A 27,767-nucleotide genomic window follows, 5' to 3' on the forward strand; every position below is an offset into this window, starting at 1 on the left:
TGATTAAGCAGTGTTGATATGTGACATTAGATCCTAACCCTGGGAAGTACTGATCACTGCTGCACTGCATCAGGAGCTGTTCAGACCAATTCTTACCACCTGGCTGGGTCTGTTGTGAACCCTTAGAAAGGACAGATGTAGCCAAAGCACTCCTGAGTCATGCCAGCCAGATTGCTTTCTGGTGATGTAGTGAAGAGATATGATATTTTGTGTTTCAGAGGTGGGTTTTCTTTTCTATGGCGCAATTCCCCAGCCCATTATTAATGTGCCTTTATCATAAACTGTTATTTGAACTGAGTGTTCCAAATCAAAATAAATTTGCATTGGGCCTGATAGAGATAAAACTTAGGCTAGCTGATCCTAAAGATGTAGATAGTAAGATTGCTTTGTCATTAAGTTTATTGGAACATTTTCTACTGTTTTCATTCCTTAAAACAAGAAAATATGGGGGAAATTTTGGGAAATTTCTTGTTTTTGGGAAATTTCTGCAGAATAGCAGGTGCTTCATGGTATGGCATCTCCCCTGGAAACTTTAGTCTGTCCTACTTCTGTGTCCAGTAATTCTTCTATGCCTTTGCCCAGACACAGAAGTTCCTGAGGAGAGAAAAGGATTCTTCAGGAGAGCCTATGATCTGTTTTGTGGGCTGGAGCAGCAGAGTGCACCCAAGATGACCGAGGAAGAGGAGAAAGCCATGAAGATGAAGATGACGGACACCTCTGAAAAGCCTTTGTGGAGGACAGTGGTGAACATCAATGGCATCATCCTGCTGACCGTGGCTGTCTTTTGCCATGCATATTTTGCCTGAGTTCTACCTTTTGCTGTAGATTCACTATGGCTGGGCTCTTACTCACCTCCCTTTAATCTTGTCCTGTGGTATCGAAGGGAAACCAGCCAGTTGTAAATTTTGCCCAGGTGGATAAATGTGTACATGTGTAATTACAGGCTAGCTGGAGGAAAATCATTAGTTTGCTGTTAACTTAAACATTTGAAGCTGTTGTGATGCAGTCATCTGTACCCACTGGAGCTGCAGAAGGAAAGTCCACTCAGTCACATCCAGAAAAAGGTAGACTAAGAATCAGAACCCATGTGATGTCTGATGTGAGTCTGTCTCAGTGTGGTTTGTAATCCTTGAGTATTGTTTTAAGAGTTTTGGTCACGATGGTTCCCGATACTTTCCCTGTTCGTCCTCCTCTCCACTTTTTAAAAAGGAAAACTATTTCTCCCTCATCATATCCCTCTTGAGTTTGAGTTTTGCCTGGACTTTTCCTCTCAAGTGTGTCAATCTGATAAACTGAGAAATGCATGGAGGCTGAGGATGGAGCTTGATGGGCTCCCCGTCCTGGGTGTTTGCTCTTTGAAGTGGAGGCCTGAGGAAGGTAGTACTTCCACAAAAGGGAGGGACCTGGGCACCAGCCTCAGGCTAGTTGGGGAGGCAGATAGCCTGAGTCCAGGAAATTTTCTGGGTTTGTTAAAATGTCCATTGTAGTTCCCTGTGTTTGGGATTCCACTCATTTTGGCATTCACAGTGCCTAGAATGTCTTAGACTTTCAGCAATGCTTGTTGAATAAATGAATGACATAGACATTTATTTATAAATCTTTGCTTTCTTTTTACATGAGCCTGGTCCTTAGTTAACCTTTTCTTGTGGCTGCACAAAGTATGCCCACTGGTTACTAATGAATTGGGATGCATTTACCACAGACCACTCCGCCTGCCTCATGGTGCTGAGGTTGACAGAAGGGGCTTAGAAGCTGACACTTTGTCATGTGAGAGAGCAAATGTGCCTACTAGGTGCATGTGTAAACTCAAAGCAGCTGCAAAACTGCACTCTTCCAAAACATTGAAGTCATTAGCCTGAGATCATCCTCCCTGTGAGTTCACAAGACCATAACTCTTTCTTTTGTAGTTGTCTGAAATTGGTGTTCATGGATTGACAAAGGTTAGGGTAGGTGATCTCTGTTCCAAGTGGTGGCACCCAACACTTGTAGCTGACAGACGTGTATTTTTTGTTGAACCATTTTCTTAGGAAGAAATTCTTTTATTTAAATTTAATTAATAAATTATTTTAATTATACCTATGAAATCTCAATTATATTGTAATATAATCCCATTGAAAAAATCGTGATGTTAGTATTGACTGGCTTCAGGTTAACTTAGAAAAGAGCTGAGAGTGTGGTTCCTGGGTATAAACATGGTTCAAGAGGTAAAGGGATGGCTTTTTCTCATAGAAGTTAGGAAACCCATAGAGCACTATTTGTAACGCCTTCTCAGTCCCCTGAATCTAGGCAGAGGAGAGGGAAAAGTGGAGAATTTCACATGGCTGGCAGTCCCTAAAGGGCTCAATCTGACATGGAGCTTGTGCTATGTTTTGAATTTTGAGAGGCTAAAGGGAGAGGAAGGAAAGCCACTGGCCACTGGATGAAGTGGATAGTGGAAAATGTCTAGATTGTCCTGGATCTGGTTTCTGGCTTTGCTAATGATTCGCTGTGTATATTTTGGTAAATTATTTTGTCTCAACTGTGTATTTTTTTTTTTTTTTGAAAAATGAAGACCTTGGTGCTTATAGCATCTACCTAGCTCCTGTGGTTGTGATGACGACACTTTGAAACTGGATGGGAGATAAAGATGCCATACAGGTGCTATATTAACCTATATTATAGTCCCATAAATTAAAATGTATTGCTTTGATAAACAGAAAAACACTAAAACACCATAACATCCTGATTCCCTGTTCTCCAGAGATTCTAGACAAATACTAAATATATCTACGGTGAGCTTAGTTAGCACAATATATGAGTTAGAAAGTAAGAGGCCAGGATAGTTGATAATGGGATCTAGCAACTTGAACAATTTTAAAAAATATAGCCATTTAGAGATTATTTCAACTGCAAAGCCACTAGTGAACATGAGGTGAATAACTCTACCTGTACAATGTCCTGTTAGAATAGGTTGAGTCACGTAGGGTGAGCAAATGATAAATTATACTACAATAATTTCAGGGGCACTATTCATTTCCTCAAATTGAAGATGGCATTCTATATGGGGTTGAGTGGCTGCTTATCAATGCTCCGTTTATAGAACTGAAAAATCATGCCCTATCAGGCCAAAAGCTTCTTTAAATATATATAGATGCCTATATCAAAAGGAATCTCTCAAAATGCAAAGCCAGACCTCCGTCCCTACAGAGTGAAGTTGGTCCTGGGGCCTTTGACCTACATGGGAGCACTGCTTGCTTGTGTGTAGCTGCACCGGGCATTGATGTTCCCTCAGTGACATTCCTACTCTGGAACTCACTGGAACGCACTCTTTCCTAGTGCTGAAGTCACCATCTCCTAAAAGAGGCACTGCAGCTTGTGTTTTCTTGTCCTGCTTCATAAAAGTGAACCTTCAGAGAAAAGCATAAGTGTGCTTGCCTGGAAGAGAGGGGTTTCTTAACATCCTTCCCATCCTGTCCAAAGAAAATCTCACCTAACCTCCAAATTGCAGTTTGATGGATGAAATTGTTTCAGTGAGGTGGCATTGTCTTGGTAGTTTAGTGGGGATGGGATTAGGAAGGTATTGACCTTCAATGGGGCCAGTGTTGTGTGACTGGCTCCAAGGGACTCAGGTAAGTACCATTCAGTCCCAGAGCCCCATGTTGCATCCCCAACCCAGCCAGCTTTTGAAGTCCTGGGAGGCACTCAGTGGAAGAGCAGACAATTTCCTGCCATTTATCCCCTGCTTGGAAAACTAGTAGCAAAAACCCATCTAATAAAGGGACCTTCTTCACACAAGAGTGCTGGTGGCACACACACATACAGTTCAGAACCAGACCAAGGGCTGCTTAGAGTAGTGATTTTCAAACTATAGCTTGCATCAGAAACCCCCTGGAGGGCTTGTTGAAGCAGATTTTTGGGATGCACCCGCTCCCCTGACATTTCTGATTTTTAGATCTGGAATAGGGCTTGAGAATGTGCATTTCTTTTTTTCTTTTCTTTTTTTTTGAGATAGAGTCTCATTCCGTTGCCCAGGCTGGAGGTCAGTGGTGTGATCTTGGCTCACCACAACCTCTGCCTCCCAGATTCAAGTGATTCTCCTGCCTCAGCCTCCCGAGTAGCTGGGACTACAGGCGTACACCATTATGCCCGGCTAATTTTTGTATTTTTGGTAGAGACAGGGTTTCACTATGTTGGCCAAGCTGGTCTTAAACTCCTGACCTCATGATCCACCCACCTCAGGCTCCCAAAGTACTGGGATTACAGGTGTGAGCCAACATGTCCGTCTGATGAAGTGCATTTCTAACAAGTTCCCAGATGATTTTGTTGCTGCTGGTCTGGTGAACACATTTTGAAAACCACTATTTAGAGTTAACTTCTAAAGGGGCTTTATTTCCTCACCAATGCTGGAAGAATGGAGGAACGTTTTCCTCAGGTCCTCCTTTGAGATTTGTAGAGATGTGTCAGGACCAAAAGTCCTTTCTGAAACCAAAGGTGTGTAGGTATGGCTGAGGTGCATTATAGCACCAAAAGACAGAAAAATCTGACCCCATTGACTTTTAGGGCCCATCTACTTAATTCTGGCCTCTCCTCTACATGTCCAATGCCTGTTACTTTTTTTTGAAATTACTTTTATTTTTTTTAATTCACAAATAATAATTATATGTACTTATGGCATACAACATGATGTTTTTATGTATGTATACATTGTGGAATGACTAAATTAAGGTAATTAACATCTATTACCCCACATATTTTTTTTTGTGGTGAGAACACTTACAATTTACTCTCAGCAATTTTCAAGTATGTGTTATATTACTATCAACTATAATTAATATGTTGTACAATAAATTTTCTGAACTTACTCCACCTGTCTAGCTAAAACTTTGTATCATTGACCAACATCTCCCCAGCCCCTTCCTCCCCCAGCCCTTGATAACCATCATTCTACTCTCTGCTTCTGAGTTTGACTTAAGATGCTACATATAAGCAAGATCATGTGGTATTTGTCCTAGACTTCTCTATACATAATTGCCTCTTTCCTAGTTATCTGAGAAGTCTATTAAAATAGAGACAAACTGGCATCAAAAGAGCTCTCTCTAAACCTCTTGTCTAGAAGAAATGTCTCTAGTCACACGGTATTTTCTCCCTTCTTGATTTTGCATCAGTCCAAAGCTAATCTATCCTTGCTCTGGATTGCAAAAACTTGTGTCTTCTGGGGTATCTTGTGTCACTAATTCCCCCTTCTCTTCCAATTTTAAATGTTTTCTTTATTAGTTCTCACTTCCAGTTCACTCTTTCCCCACTGCTGACACTCAGCTTACTCACACACATCCCCAGTCACTGAGTTGCCACAGGCAGTGGCATTTGTGGCTTTTCTGCCTTCTTGACAAAATATGACAAAATATGACTCTGTTCATTGGGGTATTAGGTATTAAGTACCTATTGATCAGGCACTGTGCTAGGTACAGCCATTACAGAAATGAGCAGCAAGACACCATCTCCATTCCGATGAGACTCACCAGATCAACCATTTCTGATGAACACTCAGGTGCGTTGACTCTCACTTTTCACTTTTGCAGGCATTCCTTAGTGGCACTTAGATTTCCCTATTACCCAAATCCCCTTTCTTTCCAACACCCCTTCCCTTATCAGACACAGCTTTTTAAAGCAATCACTGTCATACCGATGGCTTCAGTTGTATTCTGTATGCTATGATGACAGTAGAATTTAAATGTTGTTCTTATCTAATGGTTTTATTTTACATGACACATTTGCTACAACCATAAATTCAAAGATTCTCTAAAAAAGTAATCACTAAAAATTGTCATATTCTTAGTATGTAAATTTTAGGAAATTTCCTTAATGATTTGAGTTAGTGTATGTGTGTTACTTTTGAAAGCATGAGTTGGGATGTCACAGAATGGACTTAGCCTATAGAGATTTATATCCAGTTTTGAACCAGAGGGTTCCATTTCAATGTGACATGTAAGAGTTCAAAACTATCTTATTCCCCCACACCTATTCCTCTTCCTACATTCTCTGTCTAGGCGAAAATCACTGCTATTTACCCAGTCCTTCAAACTAGAGCCTTAGCAGCCAGTTTTTCCTTCTGCTTCCCCTCTTCTTCCACATCTAATCACCTAACACTTCCTGCTGTCTCCCAAATGAGCACAAAACTTTTCCTTCTACTTCAGTCACCTCCAGTGCCTTTAGCCTTACTATTCTTCAGATGCACATAATGACTCTTAATTAATCCCATTGCTTCCATCAATCCCTCTCCATTGTGCAGAGTGATATCACTGCAAACACGTCTGATAGAGACTCCTCACCTGTGTGGGGTTCAGTGACTCTCTTGTTTCCAGAATAAAATTCAGGCTCTACCCCAGCATCTGATTTTGGGTCAGATAGATGTGGGTTTGTATTCCAGGTTCATTCACTGTCCAGCAGTGTAACCTCGGACAACTGGACCTTCTAAGCCTTTGTTTGCTCATCTGCCTGAACTCACTGAAGTTTGGGACTGTTTCACACATGCTGTGTTGGCACTTAGAAGAGACTTAATCAATGTTGAATAAAGGGGAGGCATTTTAAAATCCACATGAAAAAACTATTATTAGTTTAGAAAAAAATAGCTAATCTCCCATGTCACTTCCCCTCCAAGCTTGACTTCTACCTTTACTTTCTCATCATCATGATTGGCTTGTGGGGATCAAGATTACTCAGGATTAAATTCTGGCCCCATCTTGAGCAGTCATAGAAACTGAGGCAGTTACTTAACTTCTCCATCTAGATTTGTTCTGTAAAATCTGTAAAATGGAATGGGTTCTGGGGGTTAAATTAGTATGCCACAGTTGGAACACTGCAGACTTGCCAGATGTTTACTATTCATCTTTATCAGATGAGGACAGTGGTATCACACTGTGTAGTTCTCAATTTTGTGTAAGAAAACAATGCTTTATGCATTGTTAGTAAAAGAAATATCTGAATACCCCTGCCAAGGAAGGAAGAAACAGAGGGAGAAAAAAGAGTTGGTATGTCCTAGCATTTCAGAACTGAGAAGGACGAGTTCAGTCCCTATTTTATAGACAAGGAAGAGAATGTGTGATATGTCCTAGGGTTTCATTCAAGTTGCAGCCATGTGTCAAGTTGAAGACAAAACTTAACACTTGTAAGACAGGAGAGAAGCATTTAGTTACAAAAGCAGGCAAAAATTTATGTATAACTACATTTGGTGAGCAAATGAAAGTGGCCAGACTCAGAAAAACAGAGATACTAATGGAATTGACTTTTAGTAACCAGGGTTTTCTTTCTTCCTTCCTTCCTTCCTTCCTTCCTTCCTTCCTTCCTTCCTTCCTTCCTTCCTTCCTTCCTTCCTTTCTCTCTTTCTTTCTCTCTTTCCCTCTTTCTTCTTTTGTTTCTTTTTTCAGATGAAGTCTCACTCTGACACCTAGGCTGGAATGCAGTGGCACGATCTCAGCCCACTGCAACCTCCACCTCCCAGGTTCCAGCAATTCTTCTGCCTCAGCTTCCCAAGTAGCTGAGACTGCAGGCGCACCACCACACCTGGCTAATTTTTGTATTTTTTGTAGAGTTGGGGTTTCACCATATTGGGCAGGCTGGTCTCCAACTCCTGACCTCGTGATTACCTGCCTCGGCCTCCGAAAGTGCTGGGATTACAAGTGTGAGCCACCGTGCCTGGCTAGTAACCAGGGTTTTCTATTGAGTTCATTGCCCAGGGTGTCTTTGAATAACAACCATACCCCCACCCCCCAATTTTCTCAGGACTGGAAAGCTCAGGCAGCCCAGGATGAATACTGCAGTCACACAGAGGGGCAGGGTGGCCACAAGGTGGGCAGCAGCAGGGATGGGCATTGTGAGCCATGGGGTGGGGCTGTGGGGCGGAGCATTGTAAGCCACTAGCCTGACTTGGTTGTTTCCCGGTGACCAGGTGACATTGGAGGCTTTGTGGATGATAGGCATCAGCCAGGGTCAGCAGCCTTTAGTCTATAAAATCCTTTAGGATTTTAGACATAGATGAATCTAGGTAAAAATAATTCTGGGTAACCACAGTTTCTTGAATAAAAACTAAGTCCATTGAAATAGAAAACATTGTATCATGAAGATATAGAAATAGGATCAGCTCCTTTCTTTCATTTTAATTGCAGAGATTTTATTACTATAGAGAAAATGTCCTATAGCTCTTCTATCCCTCATTCTCAGCAAACTGACACAAGAACAGAAAACCAAACACTGAATGTTCTCACATAGGTGGGTGTTGAACAATGAGAACACATGGACTCAGGGAAAGGAACATCACACACTGGGGGCAGTTGGTGTGGGGGGGTGCTAGAGGAGGGGACAGTGAGGGGTGGGGAGGGATAACATGGGGAGAAATGCTGGATATAGTCAAAGGGAGAATAGAGGCAGCAAACCAGCTGGTTATGTATGCACCTATGCAACAACCCTGCATGACCTGCACATGTACCCCAGAACCTAAAGTAAAATTAAACAAAAACAAAACAAAACTTTAGTTTGGCTCTTTCTTTCACAGAATAATTAAGCCTCATGATGGGTGTGCCTTTGTAACAAGGAAGTGCTGTACTCCCTTTTCAGAATATTGAAACATTGTGAAAGAATGAACAAATAATTATGAGACTTAATAGATTGTACCTTTATACACAAAGCATGTAAGTAATTGTGAAAACTCCTTGCTTGGTGGTGTATGGCAAGCCTCCGTGTAATTTTCTATACCAGGTGGTAGATGAGGTAATGTTGAATGAGAGCACAAAATGAGCTCTTTATGGTATTCTTTAGGACGTAAAACATGTTTTTGTGTATATCATATTGGAACCTTCTAAATACAAATAAGGCCTGTGTATATTCTCCCTATGTTTGCTGATGCATAAAGGAAGACTTAGAGATCTGAAGGGACTGTGTGAGACAGCTACTGAGCAGAACTGAGGTTCTAAGTCATCAAACGAGACATGGAGGTTGTAGTGATGCCAAACTCAGTTCTTAAAAAACTTTACAAACTCCAGAATGCATCTTATATTTTACCCATAACATAGACCTCTCTCAGAACTTACTTTCATTTTGATTAGTTCCATTTGCATTTTATTTTACACAACTTAGAGGCAGCATTTAGCTCTCCATTTTTCCTCCTAAAGAGATGGGTTCTCACTGTGTTGCACAGGCTGGCTTCTAACTCCTGGCCTTGGCTCAAGCAATCCTGTGTCCTCAGCCTGTAGAAGAGCTGAGAATACAGGCATGTGCCATCTTTCCTGGCTCTAACTTCCATCCATACATTTATTGAAATGGATAAAGATAAAAGTAGAGGTAATAAACTGGTCTAAATTTACTAGTCAAATCAGCAGTTTAATAAATTTTAAAGAGTTTCTTCTGTTAACTGATTTGAAGCTGAGAATGCCTTGGTCAGGAGAAGCTGGCAAGAGGGCAGGTCAGGCCCCACACATTAAGCACAGAATGAGAGTATCAAGTGTTGTCAGAAAAGTTAAAAAAAAAATAGTTTCTGAGCACAGATTTTACCATTTTTTGTTTATTTGCATGACAGTAAGTTTTCATTTGTCTCTTAAAATATATTTTTGTGGCATTCAATAAATTAATAACAGAAACCTCAGTTTAGGTGTTTATTCTTATTTCTGTAGAAACATGTTTGGCTGGGCATGGCGGCTCACTCCTGTAATCCCAGCACTTTGGGAGGCTCAGGTGGGTGGATCACCCAAGGTCAGGAGTTTGAGACCAGCCTGGCCAAAATGGTGAAATTTCATCTCTACTAAAAATTCAAAAAATTAGCTGGGCCTGGTGGCACGTGTCTGTAATTCCAGCTACTCGGGAGGCTGAAGCGGAAGAATCACTTGAACCTGGGATGTGGTGGTTGCAGTGAGCCGAGATCATGCCACTGCACTCCAGCCTGGTTGGGCAACAAGAGGGAAACTCTGTCTCAAAACAAAAACAACAACAACAACAACAACAAAAATAAAAAGAAAAGAAAAGAAACATGTTCAGAGCACTAACTATAAAGTATAGGCACGTTCAAAGTTTGTTGTCAGTATCTTTATTTCAGAAAATTGTGTATCACTTTTCTTGGAAACTGATAAATTCCTACTTAGATGTGAAACATTTTAGCCTTTCTATAATGAGGAATTAAATCATTTTGGTTACATAGACAAACATCACAGCAACCAGTGCTCCAACCATTCTATGACACACTGAACAGTCATTTAAAGTCATCAGGTAGAGCAGGGCACACTGCTGTGGAAAGACATGCTGCAGTGCTCTCTAGGTGGCAAGTCCTGTTTCAGAAACTCATGCCATAAATGATGCTCTGCTTCATTGTTCTCTTCTGAAACATTTCAGAAGAACATGATGTCTTGAAGCCATTTCAAAGAGATGTTCTAAGAACCCAGTATAGATCTCAGACAGACTCAAACATATTTCATTCTATCTTGCATTTATTTAGCAGTAGATCTAATATAACTGGTGGTAATATAAGTGACACACATTAAGATAGTAGGAGCTCATTATTCAATTTTATTATTACCCATCAACTTTTCATGCAGCCTTTTGTGTTCTTACCTTAGGAACATTGCTAATTTGCTGGCTCTCTCAACTAAGGTGTCAGGGAAGGGAAAGAATGGGCAATATGACATAGAGACCTCTGAGCAGCAGGTCTTTGAACTTTCTAGTAGCTATTTTAAACTCTCCTTTTAAAATAACTATCAATATGTTTAATGTAAAAGATGTAGAAAATATAGAAAAATTATTCATTATACTCAGAATTCTCAGAGCTAACTTGTATTACTATTTTGGTGTTGGTTCTTCTGGAGTTTTCTGGTATGCATTTGAATACAATATTTCACAATTTTTTTGGAAAATAAAACTTTTTGACCATTTTATATGTGCTACCTTGTAACTTTTACTTAAAGCAGTGAAATAATGGCGTAAGTTTCTCAAACAGTACTTGACACCTAGAGAGCACTCCAGGATGTCTTTGCATGCCAGGGCACCCTGCTGTACCTGATGACTTTGAATAACTGATGCTCAACATAGACCCCATCTTATTTATTTTTAAAAATCAATTTAAAAGTGAGGGGGAGCCTTGTGAAGATGATGGGATAGGGCTTCCAGAGAGGGATATCTTCTTTAAAATTCTTCAAATGGGAACAGACTTGTTTTGGGCAAAGGATAGAAAGACACAAGGGTGGCTGCAGCAGAGTGAAAGAGATGCCAGGATGAATATGATGGGTGAAGGCCTTGTACACGTGGTGGGCACTGACAAAGAATATGAACTTTAGTTGAGATGGGAAACCACTGGAGGATTATAGGGATTACTGTTAATTCTCTAAGAGAAAGACTGACCAGCGGCTCTTTGCAAATATACTGTAATACAGGTAAGGGTGGAAGCAGGAAGACCACCTAGGGGGCTGGTGGAGTAGTTCAGGTGAGAACCCACAGTGAAGAGAAAAACAATAATGACCTGAAATAGGCTGACTTGAGAAAATCAAATGAATCTAAAAGTAGGTAATAAAGTGGTAAATAGACAAGTCACAGAAAAAGAAATGCAGATGATCCTTAAACACATCTTCACACATAAGAGAAAAGCAAGTGACAGCTATACTGCCGTGTCTTTCCTAGTGAGAGAAATTCCAAAAACATGGCAATACGTTCTTTGGTTTGGCTGTAAGGAAAGTTGCATTCATATATTGTTGGTGGAAATGCAAGATGGCTCAACTTCATGAAGGAGAATTTGACACAATCTCACAACCTTGCAAATGCATTTAAACCAAACATCCTACTTTGAGGAATTTTAACCTGAAGAGATACTCCATAAATATGAAACAACCTATGCACAAAGTTCTTGTTGCATTATTTTCAATAGCTAAATATTGGAAATAACTGAAAGGTCTAGCAAGGGACTAGTAAAATAAACTGGTACCAGGTCTTTGCTATTGTAAACAGTGCCGCAATGAACATGTGTGCATGTGTCTTTATAATAGAACGATTTATAATCCTTTGGGTATAGAGGTGGGTCTTCAAAAAATAAAAAAGAATTATATGAAAAAAATAAACTGGTACTTCCACATAAAGGAGAACTATGGAGCTGCAAAAAAGAGTAAAATGTCTTTTTACTACTATGGAGTGATTCCCAAGATAGGTTATGCAGTAAAGCAAAAAGGAGAACATGCAGTAATATACATGAAAGAAAGCAGGGGAAATAATGTGTATTTGATTATTTTTTAAAAAAACAACATTGGGGAATTCTTGATGATGACCTGTGACTGTTTTCTCCTTGACTTCAGAGGATAGCCAAAGTGCACATTTTCTCAAAATGGTATTTTGTTATGGATTTTTCAAAGGCTGTTAACAGTTCACTTTTTACCTTTGATTAATTTGAGAAAACTTTGATTTGTAATTTATTGTGCATTATATAGTATATAGACTGCTCTTGCATTTTATTTGATCCTCTCAATGTTTTGAGTTAGGTGTAATATGGAAATTATATTCTCATATAAAGTTGTATATGAGAAGGCGGGTTCTAAGAAGTATAAGTTTAATTTTTGAAGGTTTGAGAAAGTAAGATTCAGTAGGTCAAGAATGTAAACTCTAAATATATGGCATATAAAACTATAAAAAGATGCATATGTGCCGGGTGCGGTGGCTCATGCCTGTAATCCCAGCACTTTGGGAGGCCGAGGCGGGTGCATCACGAGGTCAAGAAATCGAGACCATCCTGGTCAACATGGTGAAACCCCGTCTCTACTAAAAATACAAAAAATTAGCTGGGCATAGTTGTGCGTGCCTGTAATCCCAGCTACTCAGAAGGCTGAGGCAGGAGAATTGCTTGAACCCAGGAGGCGGAGGTTGCGGTGAGCCGAGATCGCGCCATTACACTCCAGACTGGGTAACAAGAGCGAAACTCCGTCTCAAACAAAACAAAACAAAACAAAACAAAACAAAAAAAAAAAAGAAAAAAAAAAAGATGCACATACTACCTTTTAAAAGAAAAAAAAAACCTTTCCTTTAGTTTATTAAAGTAATTAAGCCTCAGGATTAAAACAGTAACATTAGATAATAAGAAATAAAATGAAGATACTTGTAACTCAGTAATGCTTTTTATTTTGAAGAGAAAGAGTGTTGCTTTGTCACCCAGGCTGGAGAGCAGTGGCATGATCATATCTCACTGCAGCCTCAAACTCCTAGGCTCAAACGATCCTCTCACATTAGTATTCCATGTAGCTAAGGATACAAGAGCTCATCACCACATCTGGCTCATTTTTAACATAGTTTTTGTAGAGTTAAGGTCTTACTATGTTGCCCATGCTGGCCTCAAACTTCTGACCTCAAATAATCCTCCTGCCTTAGCCTCCAAAAATGTTAAGATTACAGCCATGAGCCAGCACACCTAGAACAGAAATGTTCCTAAAAGTCTAAAAAATAAAGTTAAATTCTATTAAGAAATATGTAAAGGGATAAAAATATGCTATGGTATACAAAATGTTGCAGTTCAGTCATAGTCATTACAACATTGATTAAAATGTAAAACAGTTCAGGCAAGTCTGAGAACTGACAGGGAAATACAGGATTGGTTTGGAAGCCAGAATTAGGATTGTCAGAGCTGGGAAAGCAGAAGCAAGGCAACAGTGTGCACAGGACTGGGGCACGCAGCAGCTCTGTGGTATGCCGTGTGTCCTCTTACATGGCAGGCCAGCTTTAGGCTAGCAGATGAGAATCACCTGATGGGTGGAAAGAGTGGATTTAAGTAAAATCTCAGACTGTGCATCATAACTGAGAGACTTTAAATGTTTGTCTTATGGGTCATAAAACTAATAAAAGTGACAACATAGGGATAATAGAGTAGGTCAGTAAATACAGTAAGCCACCTGCCACCTCTCCGGGGCATCAACCATCGCAAAGAAATATTGGGGCAGCAGGATTTGATGAAGCTTGTGAGAAGAGCTCTCTCTTCTTACAAGAGAGGGTCCAGGGCATGATCTCGAAGATTCAGGTGTTCAGGGTCCAGGGCATGATCTAGAGGACTCAGGTGTTCAGGGACCTCTATCCCCAGGGAACCAACTACATTCTTGCCCCAGATCTGTCACTCCTCACTGTGGTAATTCTGGGAAAGTCACTCGAAACGTCTAAGTTTCAATTCATTAAGTTGGGAAATATGGGTTGTAGCCCCTGCCCTGCCTGTTTCTTGGGGCTGATGTGGGGATCAAGGAAATCACAGATTTCTGTCATGAGCTGGAAAGTATCATGCCCATGGAAACTGTGAAGTCACTTTCCATCCTACCCTGCACAGGAGACATGCAAGCTCCCTCTCTGTATCCAACCACTACCAAGTATCTGGATTATTCTTGCAGACAGTGAATGATTGAACACTTTTGGGCATTTACAAAGAATGAGGCTTTTTAAGTCTTTATCTGTATTTCATCCTTTTAGGCACTACAGACCTTAGTAGGTTTATAACACAGATCTACAAATGTTTCCACATCTCAGTATGGGAACTGAGGCCCAGATGGGTTCATATCACTCTCCCAGGTATGTGCAGATTCTAAGTAGGATTTGAACCCAGGCCATTCTCGGTGACTTGGATTGCTGCTTTTCTATATTGTCTCATCTAAATAAAGGCATTTGCCTGCACAGTCTGTTTGAAGTGCAACCAACCTTACAAAATCCTCCTAGAACCCAAACATAATTCAGGTAGAGTTGAAAAGCAAAAGTTTGATCTGTGAATAAGCTTTTACTAATTTCTCTGTGGTCCTCTGCCAGCAAGATGTCAAGCACTGTCTTTCTATAATACATTTCCTAGAATCTATAAGAAGTCTGCTCTACCTTTCAGGTTTGGCTAGCCACATGGAGAAGAAAGAAAATTTGCCCTGGAGAAAATAAAGGTAGTGTGGAAATTAAATCATTAAGTCATTTAAGCAAATAATTCCAGTTTATTCATCCTGTGCCCCATATTAGAGAAACTCAGTAAATGCTATGTCATGTTCATTTATTTCATTTGTACCAACTTAAATGCATTAAATCAATGGTGGGCGATACAACTATACAAGTAAAGTTACATTGACAACTTACAGTTTGGTTCTTTTTGTTTGTTTGTTTGTTTGTCTGAGAAAAGGTCTCATTTTGTCACCCAGGAGTGCACTGGTGCAATCAAAGCTCATTGCAATCTTGACCTCCCCAGGTTCAGGTGATCCTCCTACCTCAGCCTCTCAAGTAGCTGGCCACAGGGTGCACGGCTTTATACCAAGTATACCAAGCTATTTTTTCTTCTTTCTTTTTTTTTTTTTTTGGTGAGACGGGGTTTCACCATGTTGCCCAGGCTTGGTTCACTTTTGATAATAAAGGACATCTCAAATGTTTAGACATTTGCTTTCAGTTTGGGCAATTATAAATACAGCTATTATAAACCTTCCTGTGTCTTGTTTGGAAATATAATTTTTAAAAGGTAACAAAGGAAATACTTAGGATTATGATTACTTGCTTGTATGGTAAGACCACATGTTTCTTTGTAAGGATTTGGTAGAATTTACTGGTGAAATCGTCTGAATATAGTGTTTTTGTTTTTTAAAAAGATATTGATTCAATTTCTGAAATAAATATAGGCCTATTCAGATGATCCATTTCTCTTGGGAAGACTTTTGGTCTTCTAAAATAGATCAAAATAAATTAGCTCGTTTCATCTACTGTATCCAATTGTGAGCATAGATGTGTTCAGAATATTTCTTCATTATTTATTATTTTTTGATTTGACTCCTCTTTAACTGATATTAATAGTACATTGTGACTTCTTTCTTTCCTTTGTGGTTCACCAAGGTAGAGGTTTATCAATGTTACTAATCTTTTCAAGGAACTGGCTTTTGGTTTTGTTGATTTTCTCTGATGATTTCCTGTTTTCTATTCCATTAATTTCTGCAATCATTTATTTTTCCTCTGTTTTATATTATACTGCCGTTTTTCTCTCGTCACCCAAGGAGGAAGCTTAGATTATGAATTTAGATTTTTCTCAGGATTGACTCAGCATCATGAATGTAACTCACTGACTGTAATCTCAATAAAATACACACTTAATAATTAAAATAATAAACATGTATGATTTACTACAACTTTAAAAATACAACAGGATAGATGATAAATGTAATAGCGGGACATGTAGATCCACAGAAGTTAAATAACCTTGTAACATTTCATAAAATGTGGAGATTTGCCTGGACTTTCAAATGGGCAGGAGGTGTGATGAGATGCTCTTGCTGAACCACTTTCTGTATTAACCGGTTCTTAAGACTATTTCACAGTGATGAGGTTGCCGTAGCTAGGAAGCCAAGGCTCTTTCATTTCTTTCTGCCCCTCTCCTTTGCCTTCCTTCAACACCAAGGAGAATGGTCCAGCAGCAGCTCAGTCCGTGCTTGTCAACCGCCCAGCTCCATACACTGCAGCCCCCGTCCACATTCCCCAGAGCTAGTTGTGAGATTCCTCAGCAGCACCAATGGCCTGACTGTCACTCTGTGTTTTCTTAGGTCCTATTCAAGACCTCCAGGACTGTCAAATGCAGGACATGGAGCAGGACATATCGTCAATCATGGTAAATGCATTTCTTTGTCTTAGAGAAATGTTTCTTTTGGGGGCTTCTAGAATATCAAGTGAATATCATTTTTCACTGCCATTGTGAATCAGACCTCAGTTGTCATGACTCTAGTGACAGGTCACTGGAGTTAATTACCAACTGAAGCCTGATTGATGATGTCTGTCAAAAGACTGCATCACTTACAAACTGGTAGTGAGCATATTTCTTAGTAGCAACCTTTTCTTCTTGAAAAAATTATTTTGCATTTGCCAGCCAACATGGACTTGCTAAATACTCCGTGAAAACTCACTGCCTCGGTGGCTCACGCCTGCAATCTCCGCACTTTGGGAGGCTGAGGAGGGCGGATCACAAGGTCTGGAGTTTGTGACCAGCCTGGCCAATATGATGAAACTGCATCTCTGCTAAAAATACAAAAATTAGCCGGACATGGTGGCAGGTGCCTGTAGTCCCAGCGATTTGGGAGGCTGAGGCAGGAGAATTGTTTGAACATGGGAGGCAGAAGTTGCAGTGAGCCGAGCTCGTGCCACCACACTTCAGCCTGGGTGATAGAGCAAGACTCCAAACAAACAAACAAACAAAAACCAAAAACAAAACCCACTACCTTTTCCACAAGCATCCTCCATGCTTTATTTTGGGACCAGTGACTTGATTACTGTTGATCACTGTTTGACATCTGGTTTTCTAATGCCACCAAGTGAATAAAAGACCTGAGCAATCAGGACCCAGTATAATCTGATGCTCATGATGACTTCTTTTCCTCTCTTACTGCAGGAAAACTCTACAGCTGAGACAGCTGAAAAGCAGCAATGTATGTATTCTTTTTTTAAAAAACAGCTTTATTGAGACATAGTTGACATGTAAACCAATTCACCAATTTAAAGTGGGTGATTCAGTGTTTTTACTATATTTACAGGGGTGTGCAGCCATTGTTACAGTCTAATTTTTTGAATCTTTTCATTCTCCCTCAGAGAAACCCCATAGCCATTAGTAGTCACTTCTCTTTTTTCCCCAACCCCCATGGCCCTGGCCCTAGGCAGCCACTAATCTACCTTCTGTTTCTCTAGATTTGACTACTCTGGAAATTTCTTTCTTAATTTAATTTTTATTTTAAGTTCCGAGATACATGTGCAGGATGTGCAGGTTTGTTACCTAGGTAAAACTGTGGCATGGTGGCTTCCTGCACCTGTCAACCCATCACCTAGGTATTAAGCCCCACATACGTTAGCTATTTACGCTGATGATCTACCTCCCCCACTTCACCCCCAGCAGGCCCCAGTGTATGTTGTTCTCCTCTCTACCATTGTACACATTCTAATACCACTCCCTTCCTTCCTACTGATGAGTCAGGGGGATTCTCTTGCCTACTTTTGTCTGGAGAACCTTCCTGGCTTCAGGTTCCTGATAGGTGTTAGGATCTGGGGTGTAGTGTGAGAAACAGATGGCTCCATGAAGAACTGTGATCATCCACTTGGGTCCCTGGAAACAGCCATGTCACTTAGATGGTGTGGGGTTGTGTGCAGGAGGGTTGAGAGGTAAGTAGTAGTGAGTTAATATGTAGTGATTGTGAATGTGTCTGTCAATGTGTGTGTTTCCCCCTGAAAATGTGGACCCACATGCACAGCACGGTACAAGTGTCACTTTTTTTGAATTCCTGGCGTATAGTGATCCTCTCACCTCAGCCTCCCGAGTCATGTCATGTCATTTATCTAATAAAAAGGAAGAAAAATTTCAACACCACCATACACTTCACGTAAATCACCTCTTTTCTCCCTCACCACAGCTGTACCTGAGGGCCAGTTTAAGAGCCTACTTAGATATTGTGGGATGGAGAGGGTGCAGACGGTAATCAACCCAGATTTTCACCTCCTGAATGGAAGAGGCAAACATGAACCCAGAAACAGGTCCCAGTGTTGGGATGCTCTGTGTTACTCAACTGTGTCATTCAGGCACGGGATAAGATGTCCTCACATCAGGGAGTTCCAGCACCCATGTGTACACCTATGCTTATATGTGATGACATATAAGCATGCCAAACACTGCCCATCATCAAAGGGGCCTCAGTGGTCACATAACCCAGGGTAGCAAAAGGCACATGGAACAACAGGCATTAACGTGGATGTTACTGTGAAGTACACATAGAAAGCCCAAGGCTTCTGGTCAGCTCACAGATTCTGAGAAGTATAAGGTATCACATAGAACAGTGTATGCCAACATCTGTTAGTGCTGGGGTCATTCCTCAGCACTTGGTCAAAGCAGGGAAAATCGGGAAGATATTGTATTGTATTGAATAACATGACTCAAGCCTCAGAAATGCTCCAATCTACGATAGACAGACAAGAGCCGTGCCACATGAGATAGCAGAGGACAACATTGTTGTTAGCCCGGTGCCCATCACCCTCATTGAAGACCTCCTGCATAGCTAGGGTAGTGAGGCTCAGCACTCACCAGGTGCTGAGCCTCGTGATGGACTGTCTCACTGCCAGGGGCTGGTGTGAGCATGGGCAGCCACTGACTCAATGGATGCACACACAGTACAAAGAAAGGAAGGACCAGAAAGAAAAATATCACAGAGTTAGAACTCACTATCTCTAAATAGTAGGGAAATGCAGTATTTTAAAAGCTTTTTTTCATTCACTCGTCTTTACAACAAAGAATTAGTAAAGATATAATACAATATTTTGCCTAACATTGAATCCAGTCTCCCAATAAAACCTTCATGTACAGGAAGTCAAGGTAGTTGCTTTAAGTCATGATGAATATCAAGTGGACCACATGATGGTTTGAGGTTTTCTTTGGAGCATGCATTCGGTGGAAATACGTTGTTTTTCAGTAGAATTTGGTTGTCCTGTGTGTGTCAATACTTTTCCAATGGAACAAAAAAAGAAAACTGTTTGATTTGACAATGTTACTTGTTCACCTCAGAAGTGACTTTTCTCCTGACCAGATAGATTGTCCTAGACATCGTTATTCTCTAGATGACAGCTTCCCAGTGGTGCTGCAGGGGCCCTGCTATGTGTGATTCAAGAAAAATATCAGTGTTATCAACATTGAGGTTCTTAGAATTCATGGACAGCTGCTCAGTGGGCTCCATGGGAGAGAGCAAGAGAGAGCCTCGTGCTGGATCTGAAGGGGAACATGAGGGGAAAAAGGATCGGGGGGAAAAATGAGGACATTTGGGACATTGTTAAAAGAGAATCTCAAGGTTGCAATGTTAAGGGCATAGTTCAACATCATCACCAGAGGCCAGGCAGGATATGAGACCCCTTCTGAGGAGGAGAGAGTAGGACTTAGCCTTCCTCTCTGTCAAGAGCATGGTGTGAACATCATACTAAATGCCTTCAGAAAGGAGCTTTCTTCCTGTCCCGTGTCTTCTCCATCTCTTGTGTGATGACGGCAATGACACCAGCAGAAACTGGTGAGGGGGCAGAACAGAAATCAGGTCTCCACTTTTCTGACACAGAGGCAACTGGACACGAGTCAGTAGGAATGGACCTCAGGGTCAGGCCAGACACAGAGAGATTCCAGACCTGATCTTCCTGGGGCTGGGACAGATAAGTTTTCATTTTTCAACTTTTCTGAAAGTCTCCTGAGGAACAGTTCTGCAGTAGACACTGCTGGCCAAGGGTTATCTGGCCCAGAACAACTGGACAGAGCCCCCCAGCTCTTGGCCTGGGCAGCTGCAGCACTCCCAAGTAGGAGGGCAGGTGGGGAGGTACATGAGTTCCAGTACAGGGTGATTTCTGCAAAGGGATGAGGACTGATCCCAGAGTCCAGGTTATCCTTCTGTGGAATCTGTAACACCTCAGTTTCCACTTATTTTAGAGGTGGTTTAAAATCTTCCATCTCAAACTCTGAGTCTTCGCACAGATGAACAGAGGAACCCCGACTATAGGTGTTTGCTAGCAGAGCAGTGACTGTGTTTTCCTCATTTGTCCTTTTTTTTTTTTTTTTTTTTTTTTTGAGAGTATTTCTTTTATTTGCGGTTATGGTGTTCAGGAGCAAAAACAAACCAAATCATACAAAACATTATTATTCACAGTTACTGAAAACAAAATAATGATCTAATAACAAAATAATCAAACCAACCCAGCCTGAAAACAAGACAACATTCATTCCAAATTTAGATTTATGCATAAATACTATCTGATATTTGTACATATAAAAGATAAACTAAATGTGTTTGATAAACCAACATGAACTTGATTTCATCACTGAATTCAGAAATGTTAAGTTCTGTGACAGCACAAATCTCTTTCTTCCTTTCTTTCTCTTTTTCTTTTGCAAACTAACACAGAACATATTCTTTTTTTTTATTGAAATGGAGTCTCTTTCTGTCACCCAGGCTAGAGGGCAATGGCACAATCTCACCTCACTGCAGCCTCTGCCTCCCAGGTTCAAGCTATTCTCATGCCTCAGCCTCCCGAGTAGCTGGGACTACAGGCACACTCCACCATGCACCACTAATTTTTGTATGTTTAATAGAGACGGGGTTTTACCACGTTGGCCAGGCTGGTCTCGATTCCTGAGTTCAAGTGATCCGCCTGCCTTGGCCTCCCAGAGTGCTGGAATTACAGGCATGTGCCATCATGCCCGGCTAATTTTTGTATTTTTAGTAGAGATGTGGTTTCAGCACGTTGGTCAGGCTGGTCTTGAACTCCTGACCCTGCCGGGCAAGGTGGCTCACACCTGTGATCTCAGCACTTTGGGAGGCCAAGATGGCAGATCACAAGGTCAGGAGTTTGAGACCCGCCTGGGCAACATGGTGAAACCCTGTCTTTACTAAAAATACAAACATTAGCCGCGCACGGTGGTGGGTGCCTGTAATCCCAGCTACTCGGGAAGCTGAGGCAGAATTGCTTCAGCCTCGGAGGCAGAGACTGCAGTGACCCCAGATCTGCAACCTCCTCCTCGGGTTCAAGCGGTTCTCCTGCCTCAGCCCTTCCAGTAGCTGGGATTACAGGCGAGCGCCACCACGCCCAGTTAAGTTTTGTATTTTCAGTAGAGACGAGGTTTCAGCATGTTGGCCAGGTGGCTGGGATTCCCCCGCCTCGCCCCAGATCCCCGGGAGAGGCCAGCACGGCCCTCCCGTGGGTGTCACAGAGACAGATGCGATGCGGGTCCCTCTCCCTGGGAAGGGGCTGGCTGGTTCCAGTCCGCAAGGCCCCTCCGGGTGCTGACCTAGGATGGAGTTGAGGTGCGGCACCGCTGGACCCCAGGGCCCCTGCCTGCTTCCTGGGGAGCCGGGTGACCCAGGCAGCCCCGGTGAGGCCGCGAGTGTCTGGGCCGTAGCGAGGCCCCCGGGCTCCCACAGGACGCATGCGGACAGGGAGGCCGGGGAGGCCCTGCTGCCCCTGGGACTGTCGCTCCAGCCCCCAGCTTTCCGTGGTTCTAAGGGCTCCCTCTGCAGAGGAACAAGGGAGCCCGTCCTGCATCCTGAGGCGCCGCGCTTGAGGGACCCCAGAGCTCCGGCCAGGCCGCTTCCTTTCCTTTCTGTCCAGAGGAGGGCAGGGGCAGGTCCTGGAAGGTCCCCAGGCAAAGGGAGCTGATCTCGGGGCTGGGTCACAGGGCTCCACTCCTGCCACCTCTAGGGCCCTAGAGCCGGGAGGAGAGACTGGGGCCTTTCGTCCACCGCTGGGGCTGGGCAGAGGCTCAGCCTGTGCCGCAACGCGAAGCTGCTTCTGTGCAGTCCGAGCCGCGGCTCCTTTAAGAGAGCGTGGTGCGTCAGCCAGTCGCTAGGGACGCTGCCGGCGTACGCGCCTGTACGGAATCCGACACAGCGCTTCCCGTGAGGCCCCGGCAGAAGCAGCGGCGTCGTTGAAGCGAGTAGAAGCACGGCGATGTGGTCGGAGCGAGCGAAAGCGGCGGCCAGAGGCGGGCGCGTAGTCCCAGCGAGCAGAAGCGGCCGCGCGGTCCCAGCCGGCAGAAGGTGTAACCCCAGCACTTTGGGAGGCTGAGGTTCAATCTCAGCTCACTGCAACCTCCGCCTCCCAAGTTCAAGTGATTCTCATGCCTCAGCCTCATGAGTAGCTGGAATACAGGCAGGCACTACATGCCTGGCTAATTTTTGTATTTTTAGTAGAGATGGGGTTTCACTGTGTTGGCAGCCTGGTTTTGAACTCCTGACCTCAAGTGATCCATCCACCTTGGCCTCCTAAAGTGCTGGGATTACTGACATGAACCACTGGACCTGTCCTCACAGTGTGCATCTTGAATAATCGAGAAAACAGCTCTGTCATCCTTTACATGGTGGGCATCTGCCTGCTGTGTTCCACATACATATGTGGCGTCTGCAAGAGCTCTGTCACCTGTGCAAGGTCATTGTCCTCTACAGAGTAGAACATCAACACTGAGAAAGAACGTGACCTGCCAAGACCACACAGGGAGGTGGCGGAGGGTCTTTGGTTCACACCTGGGCTTTGTCCAGGATCCCTGCACCTCCCAGTATCCACATTGGCTCTCAGGAAAAAAAATTTTAAAAAAGGTTTCAGTGCTGTTTCATCTCTTTATTCTAGGGGAGAAGGAGGAGGAGGTCTACAGTACATTGTAGAGAAAGATTTCATGTGAAAGAGTTTAAATTGGGATGTTGGGACTTGAGGGAGAATTAACAGTTGGATAAAAGTTCATTCCTGATGGCCAGTGTTGGCATTACTGAGCCATAGTAGAGTCTCCCAGGCCAGGCACGGTGGCTCATGCCTGTAATCCCAGCACTTTGGGAGGTCAAGGTGGGAGGATTGCTTGAGCCCAGGAGTTTGAGACCAGCATGGGCAACAGAGTGACACCCTGTTTCTACAAAACATTTAAAAATTAATTAGCTAGATGTGGTTGTGCGCGTCTGTAGATCCAACTACTTGGGAGGCTGAGCTGGGAGGATGATTGAGCCTAGGAGTTTCAGGCTTCTGTGAACTATGATTTTGCCACTTCACTCCAGCCTAGGTGACAGAGACCCTGTCTCTTAAAAAAAAAAAAAAGAAGAAGAAGCCCCTTCATGTGGGCACAGCCCCAGGCTTGGTGGACATGAAGCTTGCCCTGCTCAGGGATAGCTACACCCTGGCTTGTCTCTCTGCAGTCAGCTGTGTGGGGACATGGAGGACTCGGGGGCAGCCTGCCTGCCAAAGACAGCAGATGCCAGCATGGGAGAGGCATGCCAAGAAAGCTTCTGAAACCTCTGCCTCAGCCCTGAGCCAGGCACTCGCTGTGCATGGAAAACTGCAGGAGGCCAGAGTGGACCTGAACCAGGGACCTGGCCACACACACGAGGGACAGCTCTGCTGGGCACCTGAACTACCTTCTGGTATCTGGGGAGGTTAGTGGCGGAGGGAAGAGGAAGCAGAGCTTGAGGTCTTTGCTGTCTGCTAGGGGGAGTTACTGGAGAAAATGTACTTATTAAATGTTTTGCTTCTGTGGTGGTCACCACTGAATTTCATTGCAAAATTCCTGGGCTCATGCAGATATCCAAGTCAGAATCTCTTGACAGAGGAGCCTGGGATGTGCATTCTGAGCCAGTGTCCCTAGAGCAGGAGAACTGACCCTGGATCTGGCCTCAGCCAGCCTTCCAGTTTCATTATTCGAGCTCCTGCTAAGTCTTTCACAAAGACTTACAAACCTGATGTCATTTAGGCTCCACAACTCTAAGAAGCTTTGGCGAAGAAACTGAGGCCTAAAGAGGTGAAATCATTTGCCAAGCACAGAACCAGGATTCAAAACATTGCAGTCTGGGTCTAGAATGCCACCCTGTCCCACCTCGGGGCTGGGCCTCTCCTAGGAGTGCCTTCCTTCCTCATCCTGTTTCCTTTTCTCTGTGGTGCTGTGTGCCCTGCCCATGTCTAAGTACATGTCCTGGGATCCAGGGGATGACATGTACTAGAATCCCTGGTGCCCATGCCTTTTGCCCCCTCCTAGGCCATGAACTGTGGGGACACAGTGGCTCTTGCACCTGGGGGCTCAGGATGTGTACAGTGGGCGAACAAATGGGGGGTCATTTGAGGCCCAGACAGAAGGACACAGAATGTTCCCTGGTGGCAGCTTAGGAGGGGGTCAGGCTGGCCAGAGGGGGCTGGCATGTCCTTCCCTACCTGAACCTCTTCTGCTGTCCAGGCCCAACTCCATGAAATTACTCATTCTGCCATATTCTCTTGCACCCTGGCTTCCTGTCTGCAGTCCTTTCTCCACCCCAATATTCACTCCCCTACTCTTCAGGTCACTCCTCTTAATCCTTGAGACATTCCAGGTTACGTGCTCCTTCAGGAGCTTGTGCTAACCCCAAGGTTATGATAACTGCTTCCTTTAGGCTCCCACAGTTGCTCATTCTAATCCCAACACAGTATTTGAAGGGCTTTGTCTCCTAACTGGACTGTTAAGAGCTTTATAAGAGCAAGAGCCATCTCTTGTTTAATGTTGTATTCCTAGGGCCCAGTACCAGAGCATTAGTAAAGCTTGTTGAATGAATAAATGCCATACAGCAGTGACTTCCCATAGGAGCTACTCCGTGTTATTCATGTCATTGTAATCCACCTTGGGCTGCATGTCACAAGCTAGCATTGAAGAAAGCTGGGCTCAGAAGGCCTTAGAGACCATCAGTTGTACCGATGAGGAAACTGAGGCCCACGAGCTCAGTGGCAGGTCTGGTTTTCACTGCCTTGCCTCTGGTTCTGCGACTGGAGCTCCATGGGGGAAGGCACCAAGACTTGGACGTTATTTTCTGGCTTGGAAGGGTGCTTTGCCTGTGATCACAGTCATTGCCCTGTACTAGGTGCTTGTAAGGTGCTAGGCCCTTTATATGTTTTTCCACATTTGTGTGTCCACAGGGAAGGAAGGTACAGTTATTCCCGTTTACAGATGAATAAATGGGGTAGGGAGGTTAGGTAATTTGACTATTTTTCTGTATCTTCTAGTTCCTTTCACAAACTTATCTGGGTCCCATTGTAGCCTCACGAGATTTGTCATCAAACTCACTTTCAGCTGTGCAGTGGCTCACACCTCTAATCCCAGCACTTTGGGAGGCCAAGGCGGGAGGATCGCTTCAGCCCAAGAGTTTGAGATCAGCCCAGGCAGCACAGAGAGACTTCATTTCTACAAAAAATTTAAAAGTTAGCCGGGTGTGGTGGCGCGCCTGTGGTCCCAGCTACTCGGGAGGCTGGGGTGGGAGGATCGTTTAAACCCAGGGAGGCGGAGGTTGCAGCGAGCTGAGATCACGCCACTGCACTCTAGCAGAGTGAGACTCTGTCACAAACAAACAAACACTTTCTAGAGGGGGAAACCGAGGCTCTGGGACTACAGAACCCGTTTCTCTGCCTCAGCATACTAGGCTGGCTCTGCGCTTGACAGAATCGCTTCAGCAACAGCGCCCCCTGCAGGCGGCAGCAGGCACGCTGCGTCACAGCCAACCGCACCCTTCCTCAGAGGCAACGCCCGAATGCTTCATCCGCCTTCGAAGATTGATGAGCGCTCCTCCAAAGGCCTGGCTCAGAGAAGCGGAGTGCGTTGCCTTCAGCCCTGCCTCGGTCGCCGCCGCGGCATTTCATCCGTGGCATCCTCAGGGGCAGCGGGAAGGTAGCTCTGGCTTTAGCTGCCGTGGCTTCCCTCATCGGTCTGGGGGCAGCAGTGCTCAAAGAATTCAGGGGGCGGGACTCAGGCAGGGGCGTGGCCGGTGCTTTTCCTAGGGATGGTCTTGGGACAGCGGATCGTCCCAGAAGGACCCAGCCACAAGAGAGGACATCAAGTTCTGGCGCCTGTGTGTCCGTGGGCAGCAACCTCTTCTTCCTCCCCAGACCTCCGTTTCTGCACGTGTAAAATGGGGGCTCTTCCAAGACGCATATATGAATGCAAAACTCGGGATTCTGTCCAGCATGCTCAGAGTTCTCGACCCTACGCAGGCATCTGAGAAATCAGAGCTGGGTCAGGCGAGCCAGTGTGGATGCTCTGGGAGCTCCTTCCCTTGCTGCATCAGCACCCTGGAGACTGGAGAGCAGCCCTGGAGGGTAGGGACCAGCCACTTCCAGGTGGGTTAGACTCCCTGCAGTCTGGGATAGTGACAGACATGAGACATGGCTGTGGCAACAGTAGTAGCGCCCTATTATTGAGCACTCACGATGTGCCTCGCTTTGTGTGAAGGCCAATCACAGGCATTATTTCCCCCTCCCACAGCCCTGTCTGGTAGGTACTGTTATTCCATACCCAATTTACTGATGCATTTGAGGCCCAGAGTTGCTGGGTAGTAACCTGTCCAAAGTCACCCTGCTGCCAAATGGCTGAAGCAGTAGTCCCCAGTCTTACCCACTATACAGGACAGAGAAAGGTTTGACCTGGAAGGCAGAGTGGTAGAGGGGGAAACGACAAGGGTCTAACAGTATTAATAATAGATACGATGCGTTGAGCACCCACTAAGTGCTGGGTGCTAGCCCAAGGCGTTTCCTGTGTCATTTATCCTCCTGACAGTGAACCCTATACTATAGATTGTATTTCCATTTCAAAGGTGAAGCTGAGAGAAGTCACTTTATATGCCTTAGGGCACACATAGTGAAAAGCTAACTTCTGGATTTATCGATGGTCCATTCTGCCTGCCCGTATGTCGCTCTTAGGAATATTCTACTGTTCTCTGAGTCAAGGTTTCTCCTACTGGGAAATGAGAGGCTTGCACTGGGAGACCTTGAATGTTCTTTCCCGAGCTGATGTTCTTTGATTTTAGGGAGTTTTGACATGAACATCTGGAGATCTGGCTTTGAGGACTACATTTGTTCCTAATTAACTATAATTTTGGGACACTTGGCCAAGTTCCCTGCATCTTTGGGTTTCATTTTCCCCATTAGTAAAAGGTAGAGACTAGACCAGGCATAGTGGCTCATGCCTGTAATCCCAGAACCTTGGGAGGCTGAGGAGGGAGGATTGCTTGAAGCCAGGACTTTGAGTCCATCGTAGGCAACAAAGTATGACCCTGTCTCTACAATAAAAAATTTTTAAAGTTCGGCCAGCTGTGGTGGCTCACACCTGTAACCCCAGCACTTTGGGAGGCTGAGGCAGGTGGATCACGAGGTCAGGAGTTTGAGACCAGCCTGGCCAATATGGTGAAACCCTGTCTCTACTAAAAATACAAAAATTTCCCGGGTGTGGTGCCACGTGCCTGTAGTCCCTTCTATTTGGGAGGCTGAGGCAGGAGAATTGCTTGAACCCGGGAAGCGGAAGT

At 43.8% G+C, this 27,767-nt stretch overlaps 1 protein-coding gene across 1 annotated transcript in view; it reads left to right on the plus strand.

The window, feature by feature from the left end:
* SLC5A1 (solute carrier family 5 member 1) overlaps window positions 1-4,841 on the plus strand; it is a 73,322-nt gene extending 68,481 nt beyond the window's left edge. Inside the window, exon 15 of the mRNA XM_012442118.2 lies at window positions 583-4,841. Within this exon, the coding sequence (XP_012297541.1) occupies window positions 583-806 (224 nt within the window). The 3' untranslated portion in view covers window positions 807-4,841. The remainder of the gene's footprint in view (window positions 1-582) is intronic.
* The last annotated feature ends 22,926 nt before the right edge of the window (window positions 4,842-27,767 follow it).

The sequence above is a fragment of the Aotus nancymaae genome, unplaced genomic scaffold (assembly GCF_030222135.1).
Source record: "Aotus nancymaae isolate 86718 unplaced genomic scaffold, 86718_ANA_hifiasm-v0.15.2.pri h1tg000076l, whole genome shotgun sequence".
NCBI classification, from domain to species: domain Eukaryota; kingdom Metazoa; phylum Chordata; class Mammalia; order Primates; family Aotidae; genus Aotus; species Aotus nancymaae.